This window comes from Rhinopithecus roxellana, chromosome 5 (genome assembly GCF_007565055.1).
Source record: "Rhinopithecus roxellana isolate Shanxi Qingling chromosome 5, ASM756505v1, whole genome shotgun sequence".
NCBI lineage: Eukaryota > Metazoa > Chordata > Mammalia > Primates > Cercopithecidae > Rhinopithecus > Rhinopithecus roxellana.
This window is the reverse complement of record NC_044553.1, coordinates 127,791,963-127,814,961: the sequence shown is the minus strand read 5'-3', so window position 1 is coordinate 127,814,961 and position 22,999 is coordinate 127,791,963. Positions and strand designations below refer to the sequence as shown.

Below are 22,999 nucleotides of genomic sequence, written 5' to 3'. Positions count from 1 at the left end.
AACTCTGCGCCTTCAGCGTATACCAATGGTGAGAAATTATGCTTGGAGGGCACCTGGCAGTAACTCCAACGCCTCCCAACGGTTCTTGGCCCACAGCTTTGGAACCACTGGTCTGGGCCATAGGGGTGGCACTGTTTTCCCTAACTCGGATATTTTTTCTGGGACAAGTTCACAGGGATCTTCATGTTTAAAGTTACAGTTAATTTTATGGGCTAAGCACCCAAAAAAGAGAATCTCTGCAATAAAACAGTTCAAAGATACACCTTTACTGCAAGGGCCACTGACTCCAAGAATTCACTCTACAAATATTTACCAAGCATATCCTACATGGCAAGAACTGTGCTCTGTGGCCATTCTAGTATATTTTTGACCTGATGTATGGACTTATCTCTCACACAGAGCATTATAGTCAGCATACTTGGCAAAAATTAGTAATATTACAATAAATTATCCAAACTGGCTTTGTTCTTTCGCAACCATTCTGGGTCTGCATAGATAACGCACACACACCATGGAATAATGGATGACCCAGAAAATGTGTTCCTTCTACTCATTAAAATTAATTATTGTAAAGTCTTATTCAAGACAATAAAATTTAAAAGAACAGTGATGTGATGTTGAGTTAACTGACAAATATTTTACACATGTATAGCAAACACAGTCAGGGTTATATCATTTTAGACTAGCAGATTTTGTAATCTTTAAAGTTAATACAAAATAACATAAAATAAATGGGCCAGGCACAGTGGCTCACATCTGTCATCCCAGCACTTTGGGAGGCTGAGGCGGGTGGATCACCTGAGGTCAGGAGTTCAAGACTAGCCTGGCCAACATGATGAAACCCCGTCTCTACTAAAAATAAAAATTAGGCCGGGCGCGGTGGCTCAAGCCTGTAATCCCAGCACTTTGGGAGGCCGAGACGGGCGGATCATGAGGTCAGGAGATCGAGACCATCCTGGCTAATACGGTGAAACCCCGTCTCTACTAAAAAATACAAAAAACTAGCCGGGCGACGAGGCGGGCGCCTGTAGTCCCAGCTACTCGGGAGGCTGAGACAGGAGAATGGCGTGAACCCGGGAGGCGGAGCTTGCAGTGAGCTGAGAGCCGGCCACTGCACTCCAGCCTGGGCGGCAGAGCAAGACTCCGTCTCAAAAAAAAATAAAATAAAATAAAATAAAATAAAAATTAAAACATTAGCCGGGCGTGGTGGCATATGCCTGTAATCCCAGCTATTCGAGAGGCTGAGGCAGGAGAATCGCTTGAACCCAGGAGGCGGTGGTTGCAGTGAGCTGAGATCACACCACTGTATGCCAGCCTGGGTGACAAGAGGGAAACTTGGTCTTTATATATATATATATACACACACTGGGCTCATGCCTGTAATCCCAGCGCTTTGGGAGGCCGAGGCAGGCAGATCATGAGGTCAGGAGTTCAAGACCAGCCTGGCCAACATGGTGAAACCCCGTCTCTACTAAAAACACAAAAAATTAGCCGGGCGTGGTGGCAGTTGCCTGTAATCCTAGCTACTTGGGAGGCTGAGGCAGGAGAATCCCTTGAACCAGGAGTCAGAGGATGCAGTGAGCTGAGATCGCACCATTGCACTCCAGCCTGGGCAACAGTGAGAGACTTGGTCTCAAAAAAAAAAAAAGTATATATATAGTGTCATGAATCATGGCATGTGGATTCAGCAGTTACATAAAAGGGATTCTTTTATTGTAGAACTGGGGTAAAACATGATGATGATGTAATCAATAAAATTCATATCCTCTTTTAAAAACAAATTAGGACACTTAAAGAACTGTGATGTTCTCAGATTTTATTTATGCGAAATGTTAGTACCACACAAGCCAAAGTTTTTGATATCTGTAGTAAATGCTTCTGTGTGATGTTTAAGTTCAGTGGAAAAATGCAGAAAGAGATACGTCAGTTAACGTTGACACATGGCTTCTAATTCTGGATGTGGTCTCCTGACTACAAAGGAATGAGGGGCAATCTACATTTCAAGCTACAGGGATTAAGAGACTCACTCTGTCTTGATTGAATGGCACTGAGCACATCGCCAAGCGATGAGATCTATCTTAGTCCTCTTCTTTCAAATTTTGCAGCTAGACAATCCTCTTAATGGCTGGCATAAATGGCCCAGAAGTAAGTTGCACCGGAAACTTGCAAACAAATGAAAACCACTTCTGCTCCACTGCACTGCTGAGTGGTCAGGGAGAAGGGAAGACAAAGCCCAAAGAATCCCTGTATAAAAAGAACGTCAAAACTTCCCTATAATATACGAAAACTCCACCCTCATATACTTTATAAGGAGACACAAAACTTGCAGTGCACAAAGGCACCTGTGATGGGTGCTTAGAATATCCTCACCAGTGCTTACATAGGCTGAATTTTGAGAGAACATTGCAATCCTTTACTCTTCTTTCTGCTCTGAAATCAGCATAAAAGTTCCCCCAGTGAAAGGGGTACCAACTACAGAATACTTTACAGACTTTGTGATCTTTGGTTAGTGGTATTACAATTGGGTGCAATGACACAAATTACGGTTGAATTATGTCCTCTAAGGTAAGCACTGTATACATCACATTTAGCCTGCAAGATGCTTCCTGTCCTGAGCCCAAATTCCGAGATATAAAAGTATTTCATTGGAAATTTACATATCAGTTTCTTCATGCACTTATGTATTTATTCATTTGTTTATTCTTCATTCATATATTCCTTTCCACAAATATTGAAAAGGCACCTATCAGATATTGGATCCTATGCAAAGAACGGCTCATAGAAACAGCCCTGCCTCACGGAGTGTATGGTCTAATGGAGAGAGAAGGAGGAGAAAGACTAAGCAAACAAACACACCAAAAGAATATTTAACGCTATAATAAGCGTTGCAGGAAAGAATAAGTTTTCACAGAAATGCAGAATGGGAAATGTCTAATTTAGACAGCAGTGAAGGTCATGGAAGAAGATAAAGTCCCATGAGCCCCTAATGGAACATCTTTTGTTGTCCTGTAGCATGAGGAGGTAGAAAGACCAAAGGAGCAGAACCAGGTCCCAGCTTTGCCGTGCAGTAAGAGTGAGAAAGTCAGTGCTATTTCTGAGCCTAGTTCCTCATCTAAAAAACGGGGATGAGGTTAACACCTCTATTACCTACCTCACCAGCTGCTGGATCAAATTTGATAATCAAATGTGACATAATACCTGGAGCATTTTATAAACTGCCGAATGGTGTAAAACTGTTAGTTACCAATTCCCTATGTCACACCTCAACATGAATGACAAAAGATTTCAAATGTTTGATAGGCTTCATTCATTTATTCCAAATGTTTGGTAGTCACCAAAATGCAATCATCAGCATGCATAAGACACAGACCCCTATGAGAAAGAAAGGTTCAGCTACCCATAGAAGAAAAAGAACAGCTGTCACCCATATTAGATTGTGAAAAGTCAGTTGATGAATTCAGATGGTTTTCCTTGTGAAAATCAAGAAGCCTGCAGTCCCAAACATGAGTCCTTCTTTCCAAGAGATCTGACATTCTAGGAGAACTCTACACCTCCTATTAACACTTCTCCATTTCTTTTGTTCTTGCATGCATTTCATTAAAAGAACACTGCCCTCCTCATTAACATCTATTCCATTCTTCATTTAAACGAAGACCAAATCTACAAGACACCCTCATTTGGCAAGTAGCCCAAGAAGCAACAGCTATCTTTTTGAACTCATTTTATTTACCATTATCCAAGGAAATATAAGCAGAATATTTTATCTTTGGAAAAACCAAATGTTGGAGTCAAAGACAGACACCAGTTGTAATTTGTCAACTACAACTCAATTACCTACCAGACATAATTCTTTAACTACATGTAAATAATCAGATTTGCCCCATCACTTCAAACTAAAGACAATATGCCATAAGATCCTAGAGCCCAGCACAGGCTCAAGCAAGAGGTCATCCGTACCAGGACGATGCATGTAAGATCCATTTATTTAAAGAGATGTAACAGAAGCTTTACAACCTCCCTGAGAGGAAAGGCAAAAAGCATTCTCTTTTTGCTCTCTATACTATACGTTTTAATATTAAACACAAGCCTCTCTTACTAAAGAGCATATTATGTAAGGTATTATTGTCATCCATCTCCGAAGTTCATTATATGCTTTCTTTTTTTTTTTTTTTTGAGACGGAGTCTCACTCTGTCGCCCGGGCTGGAGTGCAGTGGCCGGATCTCAGCTCACTGCAAGCTCCGCCTCCCACCTCCGTTCACGCCATTCTCCTGCCTCAGCCTCCCAAGTAGCTGGGACTACAGGCGCCCGCCACCTCGCCCAGCCAGTTTTTTTGTATTTTTTAGTAGAGACGGGGTTTCACAGTGTTAGCCAGGATGGTCTCCATCTCCTGACCTCGTGATCCGCCCGTCTCGGCCTCCCAAAGTGCTGGGATTACAGGCTTGAGCCACCGCGCCTGGCCCATTATATGCTATCTTATCAGTGCCCCAGCATTGATGTATGATCATAACTTATGCATGAAACATACTGTCAGTGAAAAGTAATGTGCTCAATAAACCCCCTCACCTCCCAAATGGAGTAACCTAGAGCCACGCACAGACACACACCCTGGACCTTACCCCTGAAGTGCCTTCCATGTAAGCAGTTTTCCAACCCCAACTGGGTCAGGGAAACAGTCTTCCTTTCTGCTGAGTCATCCCCCAGCGTGCTTTGTAATAAGAGCATTAGCGCATTTCCTACCTTTAAACTGCTAATGGCAATTCATATGCAAACTCTGAAAATGGCCCAGGCCTCTACAGAAGCAGAGTAAAGGACAGCCTGCTAACATGTGATAGTGTGGGTGTCCTCACTGAGCTTTTCTCTCTAGAGCTCAGCCCCTTATGATATCACTTTGGTATCAATTGTGTCCCCACACAATGGGCATCTGGAAACCTCCGACTGAATTCCTGAGGATTAAGTGACTTGCCTGAGGCTAGATGGTCCCATGGACTTGGAAACAGAACCCGTAGCTCCCAATGCTATAAGGCTCTTGTTAAACACACTAGATGGACCCCTGGGATTCAGCTCCTCCTGCCTGAGAACCTGGCCAGGGACTGGACATGCTGTGTTCTCATTCAGCACTCTCTGATGGCAAAGCAGCTTCTAGACCCTGAAATGGGGGGAAGGAGACTGATTAACATAAATTTGGACAAAAGATGTCTAAAAGCTGCATTTTCCAAACCTCTAATCCTAGCTCACTCTAGCCTGAATCTGCCTCTCCTCTTTGCCTCTCTTCTAAAAAGAAGAAAGAAAAACATAAAATAATAGTGCAAATGTGCATGTGTGTGTGTGTGATTTTTGTACACGGGTCAGACTGCATCCATTTAGTAGTGATATCACTCCAAAGCTGCTTCTTGAAATGTGCTTAAAATTATGTTCAGATGCACCACACTTATTTCACACCTAGACATTAAAAAATGGATTTTATGAGAAGAAAATGCAACAAGTGAGAAATGAACACAAAACAGCTAGCATGATGAATGTGTATGTCTCATAACTAAAAATATACATTATACGTTACCCAAGAGGAACTCTAATTTAAAAAAAAATAATAATTTATTATTTATATGCACGAAATGAGAAAAAATGTCCTGTAGTTACACTTTCATTAAGATTGAGTTAATTTTAATGGATTAGTTAAGGATGAAGTGATAACAAAGTGGAAGTTAAATTACAGGAATTATCATCACTATCACTAGAGTCTGAATCTAGTTTTATGTCCCTAATACCACATAGCTAATGAAGTAAAAAGTAAGTACATGTGACTTCTCCAAATTAACAGATCAAAAGATTGGCTCATTTTAATAAGTTTTTTAAAACTCTTATATTAAAACAGTTTTTAAATTTAAAATCCCTAATTGTTTTATTTTTCAATATTTTATGTTTCCTATACTTGCAATAATTTTTCCCATTTGTTGATATCTTCATGTATCTACTCAACACATTTATTGTTCACTAGAACCACTGGTAAGCACCAAAACGATAACACACACAGTAATTTTCAGCAGACAGTGTTCTTGGACATACGCAATCTCACTTAAAGAAAATATACAAGCTGAGAAATCGAAACTACGAGGGAAAAGGGAGGGCCCACTGCGAACCATCCCACTACCCGACCACCGCTGGCCTTCGCAGGACACCATGAACACACCGGTCCAAACCGTCTTCTCTCCTGTCAATAGCGCCAGCCTCCCAGCTATGAGATGCTGAAGGAAGAGCACGAGGTGGCTGTGCTGGGGGCTCCCCACAACCCTGTGCTCCCCCGATGTCCACCGTAATCCACATCCGCAGCGAGACCTCCGTGCCCGACCATGTCGTCTGGTCCCTGTTCAACACCCTCTTCATGAACCCCTGCTGCCTGGGCTTCATAGCATTCGCCTACTCCGTGAAGTCTAGGGACAGGAAGATGGTTGGCGACCTGACTGGGGCCCAGGCCTATGCCTCCACCGCCAAGTGCCTGAACATCTGGGCCCTGATTTTGGGCATCCTCATGACCATTCTGCTCATTGTCATCCCAGTATTGATCTACCAAGCCCATCGATAGATCAGGAGACATCATTCAGGCCAGCAGCTCCGCCCACAACCTGTGTCCCACGTGCTCCACCTTCCTTCCATTCCTCGCCCTGCCCCCGGAGCGAGTCCTGTATCAGCCCTTTATCTTCACACTTTTCTACAATGGCATTCAATAAAGTGTACATGTTTAAAAAAAAAAAAAAAAAAAAAAAAAAAAAAAAAAAAAAAAAGAAATATACAAACTAAATCTCAATAATTATCTAGCCATGCATAATTTTGATAGATTATCTAAAATTTTAAACAGGGGCTAAGAGAAACAAGAGGCAAGTTACACAAAGCAAAATGTTATTTGATGAGTATCAGGTCAGCTAATTAAAAAAAAAGAGTGTATGAAAAGAAACATTAAAAGATTTAGGAAAAACTGGAAAAGTAGAACTCCACTATCCACGAAGCAAGTTACGGCAAAACCAATGCTAAATATCAAAACATTCAAATCCTTTCCTAGATTGTTTCCACAAAACACCAAAATGAACGATGAGATACGCATTTACATGCATAACTAATCTGTGCATGTGTTTATTTGAGGTCGGAGACATTTTTCGGAGGCACCATCGACACACGCTACCAGTAGATAAGGACTGGAATCTACAATTGTTTAAAGCAAAAAGCAACAACAGCATCATTCTTGTGTAGTATCTGTTACTGTTCTCTGCAATGACCCTAAAAAACTCATGAACAAATGCATACACATCTCTCCCCATTTTCAGATACACGTGTTTTTCAAAGTCTTTGTTTTGAACTTTGGTGAATTTGTATTTACTTCACTAAATACACGTTTTCACAAATGTATCTATCAAAACCTGAGGGGAAATTTTCAAGAAAGAATCTTCCAAGATCATTTATCCCTCATTCATTCTACCTCACCATCCCTAATCCTCTACTAAATTAACATTTTGGCCAAAATAATCATCTTATGCCACATCTCAAATCATGTCAATTACCTGCTTTAAAACCTTTACCATTTATAGGCTCCTTATTTCCTGAAATTCTCATGTGAAGTCCTTGGCCCCTTGCAGAACAGCCTAGGTACACAGGGGGTTTGTCTTGCTTTTCCAACTTTGTCTCTCGAATCTCCCCTTCTAAATCTCTGATCCTGTTCATCCATCCATTCGTAACGCTGCCATTTTCTTTCCTAACCCAGAATATCCTCCTTCAAGTAAACCAGTCAGAATTCTATTCATATCCCTCACACAATTTAAATATAATTTATTTCATGAAAGTTTCCACATCAAATATCTCCTTCTCCCAGCCAGCTTCTCTCGTCCCTCCTCCTCCCGCCCTCTCTCTTCTGTGTGCCTCTGTCACTTGTTCCTCTAATGGGACTTGCCACATCCTACCTGTGAACAACCGTTTGTCATATCTGCTCTAAGAGTTACAACACGCTCAAAGTGAGACCATTTCTTACTTAGTTTCATAACTTACCACACTTAGTTTTGTGTGACCAGTAACGTGATTAATAAAGCTCATAAATAGATTTTACTGTTTTCAAACAACATAACTGAGTGGCAGCTCTAATCCTATGCTCACATATTTTCTGTTCTTTCCCTCTAAAACGTGAGTCCCTAAATGATATTTAACCATTGCTCTATTTGAGGTTTCTTTAGGAACAGGTGAAATACCATAATTATCATGCACAAATATTTTAAGGAAAATCAGATTTTTCTAGAACATGATGTGACCAATCTGCTTGTGGGAGGAAGATATTTTCAATGGCTGACATTCACACCAACCCAAGAGCCTTCAGTCTCCAATTCTACTGATCCTCAATATTTGTTTATAATAAGTGTGTGTTTACAGAGCCAGAAAAATTACTGTCCTAAGAATGCAAAAAAAATGCATACCAGTATATTTTGGCATGCTATACATACCTATTGGCTATAGAATATAGACTTAAAGATTGTTCAGTACAATGGCTTGTATCTTCCATTTGTCTTTCTGTTACTGGGTTTGGAGAAAATTGAGACACTTCAAGTCACAGATTACGAATTAGGCAAACATTGATGAAGTTTTTAAAGGTATCAACTAACAGCATGATGCCAGAACAACTGGAAAACTAAGTTTAAAAAATAACTCAAACAAATATGTGATGGTGTGCAACAGCACACTCTCCTCACTCCCCGAATTATTTTACTATCGTGTAGAGCTCTTGAAGGGCCAAATCAATACATTTTCTCTTCCACCTGCCACCCTCCGATATAATGGTTTTTGATATAATAATCCACTAAATAATCATTTAACTTCTGTACTAAATTGTCTTCTCTAGAGAATGTGAAGTCCCCAGTTGAGAAAATCACAGATCACAGAGTGTGGATCTTAAATGTATTAACTTATTTCCTTAAAAGCACAAAACAAACATATTGAGTAAAATCATTTTTATAGTATTACATAAAAAGTAAAATACACATAATGTTAATTTTTATTGTAAGGTAATTTATGACTCACATTCCTTCTGTGTTTCTTGCTAATTACTGATATAATTTTTGACTTACAAATGTCCTAAGTGATATACTTTGAAAAAAGGTACATTTTTAAATACATATTACAAATTTAAAAGCTTTAGATTAAGAGTGAAAAATTAATGACAACACCTTGGCGTGGTTAAGTTTCTTCCTACAGGATCCTTAGAAGTAGGTATTTTAAAAGTACCTCACTAACATCTATTTTTAAAAATAGTTTTACTTTGTGTATGTTCATATATCTGTGACTTACTGAAATATTTCTCAAAATATTGTCCACAATATACCCGCTTCAAAATATTTGAAGAAGTAGTTTTAAATGCAGCGACCCCAAGACTCCAGCCTACCTTGATCAGAATCCCTTGGCGTGAGGAACTAGCAAGCATGCATTTAAAGCAAGTTTGCCCACGTGATTCCGACGCACACCAGAGTTAAGCAGCCTGCCGAGTGGATCTAAAACCATGTCTCACTGTATTCTCAACGTTGTATGTCCGAAAGAAAAGTTGCAAACGATTCCTTCCAAAATATATATATATATATTGTTTATAAACGCTCCTTCTAGAGTGTCCCTCAGCAGAAAACTAAACTAGTTTTCAAATCCCACGGCGTTTCAGCTGAATTAACAAACGGAAGAGCCATCCTTCTCCTGATTCCCTGGCGTCCTAAAGCGCTCCTGGCAAAAGCCCGCGTCGCACCTCGGGGTACTGACCTCCGCTTCCCACAGGTCAGAATACTGAATCGAGTCTGCATTCCCAGAAGACCTAAGGGACCCTGCCCCGCGCACCAGCCTCCCCCACTCTCCCGGCAGAGCGGCTCCGAGAGCCCAGGCGCGGCCTCCCGCTCCCCGTCAGCACCTCGGACAGAGACTGGCGGTGCCGGGCCCGGGTCAGCCGGTCCAGGAGGCAGCCTTGGAAGCACCGCAGAGACCACCCCCGGAACGCACAGACCACCGTCTTCGTTCCCCTTTTCCGCAGCCAGCTTCTCTTTCCAAACGACAACAAAGGACACCTTAACTATCTTACCTAGAACACAGGAGCCACCCCCACATCTCGCCTCTCCCGGGTCCACAGCGCCTGTTGCTAAGGAGGCGAGACAGCGCTCGGGAAGCCTCGGGACCCGGCGCAGAGCGCTGGAGGAGCTGCAGCGGCGGACGGGAGCACCAGGCCGGCCAGGACCCCTCGGCAGGAAGGCTGCGCCCTCGCGGCTCCGAAGCCAGCCAGGCCCCCGAGCGCCCCGGGCGGGTGCAGGGAGCCGGGCAAGCGAGGGGCCGGCGCCCGGGAGCGCGGCTCCCTCTGCGGGCCGGGGAAACTCGGCCCCGGCCGAAGAGGCCTCCGGCCCAGCCCTGTGGACGCCTGTGACCCCAGACAGCGGGCCGGGGGCTCGGGGACCGCCCTGGGAGGGCGGGCACTCACCATGTTGACTTCGGACACCATGTCGATGCTGGCGATGTCAATGTTCATCCCCACGCAGACCGGGGGACCTGCGGGAAGCGCAGGACAGGGCGGTCAGCCCAGCTCCGACGCGGGGCGCGGGCGGCTCTGAGGACTGGGGGCTATCCCGGGAGGGGCGCGGGCGAAGGGCCTCCACCCCCCCCGCCGCGGCTCCGCGGATGCGCCCCCGCCTCCCTCCGCCCAGGCCGCCGCCGCCGTGGGTCGCGCTTCCCGCAGCGGCCGCGCGCAGCCCACTTACCCCCGAAGTCGGGTCTCAGGCGAATGTCGTAGCCTTTCAACAGCTTGTCCACCGTCTCCTTCACAAAGGACATGTTCCCGGGGTCGTTCACACTGGGGGGGCGGGGAGCACCGAGAGCGGGGTCAGGGGCGGCTCAGCCGCCAGCGCCCCGCGCACCCCGCGCCCTGCCCGCCGCCCGCCGGCCCACCCGCGGCCCCTACCTCTGGGCGCAGCACACCACAGCCACCAGCACCGGGGCCGAGAAGATGCCGAAAAGCCTCCCTCCCGCAAGGCCCCACATCCCTCCGCCGCGCCCCGGCACGGGGGAGGGGGCGCCCCGCCGCCGTCGCGACCCGCAGCCGGGGCTGCTCCTGCTGCTGCCGCCGCCGCCGCGCTGGCCCGGAGCGGAGGAGGGCGCAGGGGGAGGGGAGGAGGGGGAGGAGCGGGCGCTGGGAGGGAGGGAGGAGCGGCGAGCGGAGAGGAGCGCGCGCGGGCGCGGGGCGGGGGAGGAGGCCGGGGAGTCGGAGGCGGAGCCGCCGCGCCGCGCACCCTGCCCTCCCCCTCGCTGGCCGCGGCCCGAGGCCGGGGCCCTGGGCGCTCCCTCCCGCTTCGGCGGCCTCCGCACGGGACTCGGAGCTCCGGCACCGCGGAGTGCGGGGGCGGCCCGGGCCGGACGCTGCGAGCGGAGCCGCGGCTGCGCGGAGTCGGGCGGGGCTGGGGGTCGGCCACGGAGCCGGCTCCTCTGGGCGCTCGGCGGCCGGCGAGTGCGGGGACTGTCCGCAGCCCCGACGCGGGTATAAGCGGCGGCGGAAACGCTGCCCGCCTACCCCGGCCCCCGAAGTTGGCCCCGCACCACGACCACCGCCCGCTGCGGCGCAGCCCAAGAGCCCCCGGGGCCGCGCCTCTGCCCGCCGGACTGCGTGCCGCCGCCTCCCGACGGTGCCTGCAGAAGCCCCCGCCTCACCTGCGGGGCTCAGAGCCTCGGGTCCCCAGGGTCCAGGAGAGCCAGATGGGCAGCAGGAGCGCCAGGAGCCCGGAGCACATGGCGCTGTTCCTCCGGCCTAACCTGCTGGGATCCGCTCTCCCCCACCGTCTCCGAGCATCCAAACGGCGACGCGGGGATCCCCGCCCCTACCCCCACCCTCAGGCTTTCCCGCCTGACCCGTCTTCCAGCCCCTGGTGTGGCGGCCCGATTCTTCATTTATAAAATTGGACCATTTTTTTAAAAGCTGCTCCTTAAACTGCACCTCTTACCCTCACTCATGAACATTTCTTAGGAGCACTGTGCGCTTTCTGCTCACATATACACATATGTCATGGATGGTTAAGAGAGGCCTGAATATGTGTTTTGTTATCAGCAAACTAGAATCCCAACCAGACTTGGAGACTGGATTGTCATTCCAAGGATGGTAAAATATCTGCCTCTTTTGGTGCCGCCCAGAGCTATCCGTGATCCTTAATATAAGGCAAGGATCCTTGCTTCCCTGTGACAGGCCTCCTTCGGCTGTCATTAGGCCACTGGCGAAAGGACCCTGGTGTACCAGTGCACAGCGGGTGCGCCCCGCCCTCTGGACCACCACCGCACACCCAAGGGGCCGCTCACCCACAGCCACAGGTTTTATATTTTAGTGAATGATCCCCAATAAAGTGTCTCTGTACCTCGGATTTCTAATATTGAAAAAGATGGTTACACAGTCCTACTTGTAGCCAACTAACACAACCTACACATCAAACTCATTTTTGTGTTCTGTAGACCTCTTCAAATTATTCCAGGACTTAATGGTTAATAATAGGTAACTACTTTATTGACTCATTTTTTCTTCTATGAAACTTAAGCTTTTCTTTAACATCGTTGAGACTTTATATTAGTAAATATCTAAATATAGATCCTAAATCTCACGTTGGCATGTTTCCGTGCATTAATTTTAAATATCACTGCCTTTTCTAAAAATCAGCTATTTTATTTTTGGAACAGAAAATGTGACCGCAGTACCTGAAAGATTCAGAGATAAATATAGCTCCCTAATTATTTTCTGGAAAAGTCTATTCACCACTGCTTTGCATTCAATGTCCTGTTAATGCACAATGGAATTATATGGAAAATTGTATCTGTTGTATCAGACACACATTCATAGTTCCGTTTATTTCTCCTTTTTCCATGCAGTTCTTTTAGAGAAATGCCCTGCTGGGTATCGTGGCTATAAAAAGTAAACAATGAAAAGAAGTTGTTTGAATAAAACCAACAACATAGCAAGAATTAGCCCCCTTACTACCAGTTTATATGTTCTAAGACTTGCAGAACCACATTACAACATTATTATCCAACCGGGCATCGTATCGGATCTTCTTGGCTTCACCCTGTCTCTGGAGCTTTTGGCTTTAACACCCCAGCTGCTGCCTCAGCACCCACTTCTGCAAGAAGTCTGATCAGCTTTACATGGGAACAAGCCCACATGGGATATGCTCATATCCTCATATCACAAGGTCTAAGATGCCACGGGATTTGCTCGGTACTCACATATATGCAATCTGAAATTTCTGGCAAGTTAAAAATCTATGGGGCAGACCTTTGGCTAACGAACACATATCCATGGATCAAAGCGTCTCCCTTTATTGCCTCCTAAGAAATGTCCTGAGATGCAGTTGCTGTTGGCCTCTCAAAGATGATCTTGTGAGATGGATCCATCTTTTGTCCTTCGTACTCAGCAGTGGGTGGTCTGCCTGGTAATGAACCCTCCCTCCTATCTGCTCCCTCTCTTTCCATGCCTAAATTCCCTTTTCCTTTGCTCCTGTTTTCATTGGAAAAAAACACCCTAGTAACATATCACCAACTGAATTTTGCCTCAGGATATGTTTTCTGGGGAACCTAGGCTGAGTTGTGAATTAATCCGCAAGTCATTAGAAGTGTCATCTAAAATGCAGTCTCTTTCAAAAGGCAAAATCAAAGAGAAAGACTGCAGAGGTGCGATCAGGATGCATGGGCTATAAGGTTCTTACACACCCACACACTACTGCACATCACAGCCACTGCTCAGCTTGCACCTACACCCACAACAAAGGGTGGACATACAGCCCGCCACCCTTCCTCCTTTCTCAGCTCCCTCCAACATAGGCAGCCATCTGGGAGGGGTGGATAAGCACTGAACACCAGCACCCAAATCCTTGTGCTCTCTTGGCTTAGACAGTAATTACTTATTAGCCAAATCAGCAGAAAATCATTAATTCAGTTCTTGCATTCATTTTAGACTGGAAGAAAAAAAGGCTCCAGGAGTCCATTTTTCATGGTAGTAGGAAAAGGAAGTGAATGCCGTTTTGTTCATAGGAAGGTGGTTTTAAATGGTCTAGAAGAATATTTGGAGACACTCAAGGTAGAAAGAAGGAAGGGAAGCAGAGAGCTGGGAGGCATCAGGTGATCACGTTATGTCATTCATGTCTGTGCGTTTTGATTGACCCAAATGCCTTTTTCCCCAAACTGTTTTGTTCAGTCACTTTTCTTTCTTATAGAAAACTTGTTTTTTTAAACAGTATCAAAGTTTTTTGGCACTACATTTTAAGGCTGTTCAAAAAAAAAATAACATAACACATGAACTAAAATGTTGCATTTATAGTTAGCTAAGTCTCAACAAATGTATAAACTAGTGTACATTTTCATCATTCCCAAAGTTCTCTTGTGACCCTTTGACCCATGTGCCACTGAAGGTTCCAGACAAGCTCTGAACAGCATACATTCTGTCATTATACTTGTTACTTTTTTTCTTGCCTGTTTTAAGCATTCGATGTAAGTAGAATGATGCACTACACGTTGTTTCACGTCTGGCATCTTTCACTGGGTGTAATGTTTCTGAGATCTATTCATGTTGTTGCAGATCCATAGTTTGTTCCTTTGTATTGCCAAGTAGTATTCCATTCACCTGTTGATGAGCCTTTCTAATTTTAGTGATTATGAATAACAATTCATATAGAGGTCTTTATATGGACATGAGGTTTCATTTCTCTTGGACAAATACCTAGGAGTAAGTAAAATGGCTAAATCATGTGGTGAGCGTATGTTTAGTTGTATAAGGAACTGCCAAAACAGTCCCCAAAGTGCTTGGAGGATTTTGCATCTCACCCGCAATGCAAGAGAAATGGAGCTGCTCCACACCTCGGTGGGTGTATAGTGGCAACCCATTGTGGTTTTAATTTGCATTTGCCTGGTGATATATAAGTAAGCATATTTCATTTACATATTGGCCACTCATTTTCTTTTTGAAGATACAAGATTTTTGCCCATTTTAATTGCATTCTCTGTCTTTTTGAGATGTGAGAGGTTTTTTTTTTTTTATTATTGAGATGGAGTCTCCCACTGTCATCCTGGGTGGGGAGCAGTGGCTCAATCTCATCTCCCTGCAACTTCCACCTCCCAGGTTCAAGTGATTCTCTTGCCTCAGCCTCCCAAGTAGCTAGGATTACCATGCCTGGCTAATTTTTTGTATTTAGTAGAGACAGAGTTTCACTATGTTAGCCAGGCTGGTCTTGAACTCCTGACCTTGTGATCTGCCAGCCTTGGCCTCCCAAAGTGCTGGGATTACAGGCGTGAGCCACCATGCCCAGCTAGAGTTCTTTATATATTCTGGATATAAATCCTTTGTCAGATATATGTAATGTAAATGTTTTCTCCCAGTCTGCAGCCTTGTTGTCTCATTTCTTTAATAGTATCTTTCAAAGAAAAGAAGAATTTAATTTAGATGAAATGCAACTTATTAACTTTTTTCTTCTAAGGTTCAGACTTTTGATATTCTACTTTAGAAGTCATTGCCTAATTAAAAGTTAAGATTTTCTGCATGTTATCATTTTAAAATTAGCAATATTTAGACCTGTTACTTGTTAATTTTGTGGATGTAAGGATCAAGGTTCTTCCAAATGAAGTGTACTAGTCAGTTCTCACACTGCTATAAAGAAATACCTGAAACTGGGCAATCTGTAAAGAAAAAAATGGTTAACTGGTTCACAGTTCTGCAGGCTGTGTGGAAAGCATCTGGGGAGGCCTCAGGAAACTTATAATCACAGCAGAAGTCAAAGGGGAAGCAGGCATGTCACATGGCCAGAGCAGGAGGAGGAGAGAGAGGAGGGGAGGTGCTACACACTTTTAAACAATCATATCTCACAATAACTCGCTATTGTCACGACAACACCAAGGGGATGGTGTTAAACCAGGAGAAACCGCCCCCATGATCTAGTCACCTCCCACCAGGCCCCACCTCCAACACTGGGGATTATAATTTAACATGAGATTTAGGCAGGGACATAGATTCAAACCATATCATGAGCCATGATTTGTTGGAAATATTCTTTCCTTCAATCTGGTTACCTTTATATGTTTGTTGAGAATCAATTGATCTTATATGTGTGGCTGTGTTTTTTTACTCTATTTTGTTTACCCTTTTCCATTAATTTATCTATGTATCTGTATACTAATCCATACTGTTTTGACTGTGGCTATAAAGTTAATATTGAAATAATGTAGCATAATCCATCCAATTTTGTTCTTCACCAAAATTGTTTTAACTATGTGACGTCTTTGCATTTCATAAATATTTTAGAATGATCTTTTCAATTTCTAGCCTGATGGGATTTTAATTTGTATTACATAAAATCTGTAGATGAATCTAGGGAAAATTGACATCTTAACAACATTGAAAACTATCTTTCAGTTTATGAAAACTCTGTATTTAGATCATCTCTAACTTCTTTTTGTAAGTACTCTGTATATTTTAGTGTAGAGGTTCTGTATTTGATTCATTAAATTTATCACTATTTCATATTTTTATGCTATTATAAGTGATTTTTAAATATTTAATTGCCAATTGCGTATTGCTAGCACATATAAATATGATTAACTTTTCTATATTATCATTACAGCCTACAACTCAATGTACTTATTAATAGTTTTGTAGATTCCTTAGGATTATATCCAAGAGATAATTACATCATCTGTGAATACAGTTTATTTCTTCCTGTCCTAGATGTAGATGTTTTTAATTTCTTTTTCCTGCCTTACAGTACTGGCTGGAGCTTCCAGTACAATGTGGAAAGGAAGTGGTAAGAGTGGACACCCTTGCCTTGTTCCAATATTAGGGTTTTGTCGTAGCTGTTAGGGATTTTTGTTGTTTTTTGTTTACCATTAAGTATGGTGTTGGCATCTTCCTCTTATTTTTCTTCTATTCTCCCTCTCCTACCCTCTCTTCCTTTTCTTTCATCTCCTGGAAAAGTTTAGTCCTAAGAGTAGAGAAGTACATGGTGTGCACCTGGTATGGAGTAGGAAGCTCTCAGGCCAGAGTCCAGGCAGTGTGAGGAGGCCACGAAGCTTCATAGCTCGAGAAACTGAGAAAAGCACCATTTCACATGGAAGGCTTAGTTTGAAAATCACAGCCAAAGCAAATGAAGGAAGGCCTGGAGAGGGAGAGCCAGCCATAGTTATCAGATCATAGAAGGTGGGCAAAGTAGCCTGTGTTTGAAATTATAGCCAAAGCAAAGCTAAGAGAACATCCCCATTGAAGCCTGGTCTGGTTTGGCAGTCTGTTTCAGAGGGTGAGGAGAGTGTCCACACATGAAAACTGCCTTGCATGAGGGTCTAAGCCCACGCAGGAGGAGGGCATGCACTGGGTGGGCCAGCCTGGCATACAGAGTTCGAGCTCACACAGTGCTAGGTGGGTTCCTCCACAGGAAGGCATGCACAAGGTGAAGATGAGGGGGTCATTCATTTGATAAGGTGACCTGTCATGGAAAACCAGCCCAAGCAAGGTCAGGAAGGCATCCATGTACTGGGATGGCCCAAAATGGGGAGTCAGAACCTGAAAAGGAAGAGGAGAATGCCACAGGGAATGGAAGCAGTGGCAGCAATGGGAGACATAGTGGGGACTTAATCCAATAAGTACATACACCAAGAGTAATGGAAGCCAAATTTCTCTCTGTTGGAGATGAGAGTTACGAGTACAAAAAAAGGGAGAAACAATCCCTGTGGTATGAGTGCAATTGAATGTATTAGTGAACTACTGGTTTTCTATAAATACAACTACAAATATATACATAAACATATAGACATGTATATATGTACTTACTGTATACATACATATACACACATTTATATATATATATTATCTGCTTCTACCCACCAAGAGGTCCTGGGAACAGTGACAGCACAATAGCAATGAGCACCCTCTGCACCCAGATCTTGGCTTCTCCATACTATTTTCTACAGAAAGGAACCAGAGTTACTTGGGAAAACAGATACTTCTAGAGACAGACAGGGAAAGTATAAGATGGGATTGGAACATTTGTGACAGAGCAATGAGGTGTTCAAAGAATGATAAGAACATGTCAAAAACACACAAAATCCAGCCTTAATGTTTTTATACTGCCTATTTTCTGGGATGATTTGAGTAAAAATAAAAAATGATAATAATTACAACCCAAAGGATAAAATAGGAAAATTAGAGTTCATACACATTAATTGTCTGATCATGAATGATGTATTTTGGTCATTCATGGTAATATATTACATAGCTTTTAAGTATGTGTTTCACAAAATTAATTACAAAATTAACTATGAAGTGAAAGTAGTAAATTTATAATTTAGCTGGGCAGATACTACCTTAATCAAAAGATCAATATGAACAAATTTAGAGAATGAGATCTCAAAAGTATGCATCCCATGATATAATGCAGTGAGATTATATCAGCTTATGTCATTTCCACAAAAATACACAAGCTAAATCCAATCATGAGGAAACATCAGACAAACCCAAATTAAGAGAGTTCCTACAGCATAATATCCCTATAATAATTCAAAACTGCAAATATGCCATCAAAGTCCACAAAAGACTGAAACTACTCCAAACTAAAGGAAACCAAAGAGACAGGAATTATTAATGCATGCATAATTCTGGACGCCATCGTTTTGCTGTAAAATATTTTAATGAGGCAATTGGTTGATCTTAACTGAGGTGTAAAGACTGAATGGCAATAATTTAACAATATCTATTTCCTGATATTTTGATGGTTGTATTGTAATAACACTGAAAGGCTTTTTGTATGTATGAAACCACACTAAGATATGTGAGAAAAGTCTTCCGTAATGTTATGATGACTTCAAACTAAAAAAAAAAAAAAAAGTGTAAGAAGTTCTGCAGATGCCCTTTAGCAGATTAAGGAAATTGCCTGCTATTCCTAGTTTAATGGAGAGTTTTTATCAAGAAAGGTATGGAATTTCATCAGATGCTTTTTTTTTCTTTTGTATCTGTGGGATAATCATTAATTTTCTCCTTTATTCTTTTAACATGATAAATGACATTGATTTTTCAAATGTTAAGCAATATTTGTATTCCTAGGATAAACATTGCTTGGTCATTTTGCTTATACTTTTTACCTGTTGCTGCATTTGATTGCCCAATATTATTAAAAACATGTGTGCCTATGGTCATAAGTATTTTGGTGTATGTTTGCCTTTTCTTGCCTGGTTTTTGTGTTAGTGCGATGCTGACCTCAGAAAGCAAGGTTCCATATGTGTTCCTTTCTGCAGTAAGTTTCGAAATACTTTTCTGTAGGATTGTCATTGTATCTTCCTTGAATAGCTCCTAGAATTTGCCAATGAAGCCAATGAAGTTTGAAGATTTCCTTAATTTTTAAATAATAAATACAGTATCTTCAGCAGACATAGGCTATTTAGATTTCTATTTCTTCTTGTGATCGTTTTGTTACATAATTGAAGTTTATTTCATCTAAGTTGTCAAATTTATTAATGAAACATATTTACAACACTCCCTTATAATTTTTGAAGTTTGTAGTGCATGTAGTTATGCTCCCACTTTCTTTTCTGATATTAGTAGTTTGTGTCCTCTTTTTTATATTGATGATTCTGGCTTAAAGTTGCTTACTTTCATTCATCGTTTCAAATAATCTGTTTTTGGTTGAACCACTTTGCTCTATTATTCTACCTGTTTCGTATCTTACTGATTTCTGCTTTTGTTTTTACTATTTCCTTTCTTCTACTTTCTTTGGGCTTACTTTGCTTTCTCCTTTTCTAGTTTCTTAGGATTGAAGCTTAGATTAATGATTTTTAGGACTTTCTAATATGGGCATTTAAAGCTATATATTTCTAAGCTTCAGTGGTATTCCAAAAGTTTTACTATGCTATATTTTAATTTTAATTTACTTCATAGTATTTTCTCATTTATTTTGATTTTATTAGCCATATATATTTAGAAGTATGTTCTCTAATTTCAAAACATTAAAATCTACTAGATTTTATTTTAAATTTAATTTTGTTATAATCAGAGCATATATTTTCTCTAGATTCAGCTCTTTTAAATTTGCTGTGATAAAATTTCTGACCTGTGCATGGTTTAGGTCGGTGATTACACCATGCACACTTGAGCAGATAGTGCATTCTGTTCTTTGGGGATGGAGTATTGTATAAATGTCAATTAGGTTAATTTAGCTGACAGTGATGTTTGAAGGTTTTACATGTCCTTACTGATTTTCTGTGTACTTGTTCAGTCAATTACTGAGAGGGGAATGTTGATGGCTTTAAATAATTTTTGTCTATTACTTCTTTCAATTTTTTGAGTTTCTGCTACCTGTCTTCCTGTCTTTTCAAACTGTTATTTGGTGCATAAGCATGCAGGAATTTTATGTCTTTTTTTCTTTTATGAGACGGATTCTTGCTCTGTTGCCCAGGCCAGAGAGCAGTGGCACGATCTTGGCTCACTGCAACCTCTGCCTCCAGGGTTCAAGCGATTCTCCTGCCTCAGACTCCTGAGTAGCTGGGACTACAGGCGCGCACTACCACACCCAGCTAGTTTTTTGTATTTTTAGTAGAGATGGGGTTTCACCATCTTGACCAGGCTGGTCTCGAATTCCTAAGCTTGTGATCCATCCGATGAATGTCTCTTTTATTATTTGAAATGACCCTCTTTGTTGCTGGTAGTATTCTTTGCCTGGAGCCTGTCTTATCTTAGCAACTACTCCAACTCTTTTATAATTTTTCCTTTCATTGCAACCTATTTGCTGAGAGTTAAAATCTCTTTTTTATGGGCTTCATTTAGTCAGGCCAAGCTTCTTTATCATGTCTGATAATTCCCGCCTTTTAGTTGGACTGTCCAGTTCAGCTGTTTAATAGAAATGTAATGTAAGCCACACATTGAAATTTTCAAAAAATTCTGTAGCCATATTAAAAAGAGGAAATAAGTGGAATTTTAGTAATATATCTTATTTAACCCAATATATCCAAAATATATGTCAACCTATAATCGATGTAAAAACATAAATGAGAAAAAGTGTCATACTAAGTATTCAAAATCTGGTGTTTGACACTTGCAGTGCATCTTAATTTGGGATAGGTCCATTTAGGGTGCTCAATAGTCGCAAGTGGCTACTAGCTACCATTTTGCACGATGCAAATCTAACCTACCTGTATTTAATGTCATTATTGAAGTGGTAGAGTTTAAGCCAAACACCATTTTTTTGTTTTGTTTTCTGTTTGTCTTATCTGTTCATTGCTCTTCCCACCTTTTCCTGCCTTTTAAAAAACTTCATTCGGCTGGATGCAGTGGCTAACACCTGTAATCCCAGCACTTCGGGAGGCCCAGACGGGCGGATCATGAGGTCAAAAGATCTAGACCATCCTGGTCAACTTGGTGAAACCCCGTCTGTACTAAAAATACAAAAATTAGCCGGGTGTGGTGGCGCATGCCTGTAGTCCCAGCTACTTGGGAGGCTAAAACAGGAGAATCACTTGAACCCGGCAGGCAGAGGTTGCAATGAGCTGAGATCATGCCACTGCACTTCCAGCGTGAGGACAGAGTGAGACTCCATCTCAAACAACAACAACAAAAAAACCCTCAAATCATTGTATTTTTTAGCATTCAATTCCATATTTACTGTGGGGTTATAAGCTATGCCTTTTTTCTGGTGTTTAAGGTTTACAACTTTTATCTTTAAGTACAGTCTAGTCTCAAATACTGTAATTCTATTTAATGTTTAATGCAAAAACCTTACCACAGTGCAGTTCTACCACCCCCAAATTGTGTGCTATTTTCTTATATTTTACTTTTATATATGTTAAAATACCATCACATTGATATTGCTATAAATACCTTTCAAGAATCTTTTAAAATAATTCTCTACATATTTGCTGTTTATAGCACTTTTTAGTACTTTGTAGTTATATATATAAGTTTTCATCTGATATTTTCATTTTGTCGAAGGAACTTACTATATTATTCTAGAGCACGTCTGCTAGTGACAATTCTCCTAGCTTTTGTTGACTGAAAATCTTGTTTGCCTACATTTTCATGAGATTATTTTGCTAGATATAAAAGTCAAAGTTGACAAGCTCTCCTTCAGCACTTTAAAAATAGTAATCCCTGGTTATTTCATAAGAAATTAATAATTTCTTATGTATTTCAACAAAAAATTAATAAAAATATATTATCTCTGTCCTCATGTACATACTTTGTTTTCCAGAGACAGGGTCGTGCTCTGTCACCCAGGATGGAATACAGTGGTGCAGTCATAACTCATCGGAGTCTCCAACTCCTGGGCTCAAGCAATCCTCCTGGCTCAACTTCCCTAGTAGCTGGGACTTAGAGGTGTATGCCACCGAAACCAGCTATTTTTTACTTTTTAATTTTTTTTTGTAGAGATGGGGTTCCGCTTTGTTGCTCAAGCTGCTTTCAACCTCCTTGCTTCAAGTGATCCTCCCAAAGTGCTGGGATTATAGACATGAGCCACTGCACCCAGCCCATAATATCTTAATATGCACCATCTGGGTTGCCTTTAAGTTTTTCCGTCTATCAATACTCATCACCAATTTTATCTTGATGTTCCTAGATGTACTTTTCTTTTTGTTCACCCTTCTTGGAATTCATTGAGCTTCTCAGGTCTGTGTATTTAGAGCTTTCATCTCATTTGGATAATTTCCAGCTCATATTTTCAAAAACATTTTTCCTCCCCTCTTCTGAAACTCCAATTACACGTATGTGTGACACTTCGTGATATACTCTCACAGGCCTCTGAATACTTTGTTTTTTTCAGCCTGTTTTTCCACTGTGCTTTAGTTCAGATCACCATATTACTATGTTTTCAAGTTCTCTTTTTAAAACCTTTATATTTTTACATTTACATAGTAGGTATATATATTTATGTGGTACATGAGATATTTTGGTACAGGCATACAACGCATATTGATTACATCAAGGTAAATGAGATATTCATCTTGTCAAGC

At 42.1% G+C, this 22,999-nt stretch overlaps 1 protein-coding gene and 1 pseudogene across 5 annotated transcripts in view; one reads left to right on the top strand and one right to left on the bottom strand.

Moving 5' to 3' along the window:
- GABRB3 (gamma-aminobutyric acid type A receptor beta3 subunit) overlaps positions 1–11,836 on the bottom strand; it is a 228,018-nt gene extending 216,182 nt beyond the window's left edge. The window contains exons 1-3 of one of the 4 annotated variants that reach the window (XM_030931494.1): positions 11,699–11,836; positions 10,756–10,847; positions 10,479–10,546 (exon numbers count right to left, since the gene is read on the bottom strand). In XM_030931494.1, coding sequence (XP_030787354.1) covers positions 10,479–10,546; positions 10,756–10,847; positions 11,699–11,778 — 240 coding nt within the window. In that variant the 5' untranslated portion in view covers positions 11,779–11,836. Of the gene's footprint in view, positions 1–10,478; positions 10,547–10,755; positions 10,848–10,955; positions 11,141–11,698 lie in introns of those variants that run through there. The other 3 variants (XM_030931495.1, XM_030931493.1, XM_030931496.1) reach the window with 3 other exon arrangements.
- Positions 6,179–6,719, top strand: LOC115897696 (annotated as a pseudogene). Its single transcript, XR_004057469.1, has one exon. The product of XR_004057469.1 is annotated as an interferon-induced transmembrane protein 3 pseudogene (transcript).
- Positions 11,837–22,999: the final 11,163 nt, after the last annotated feature.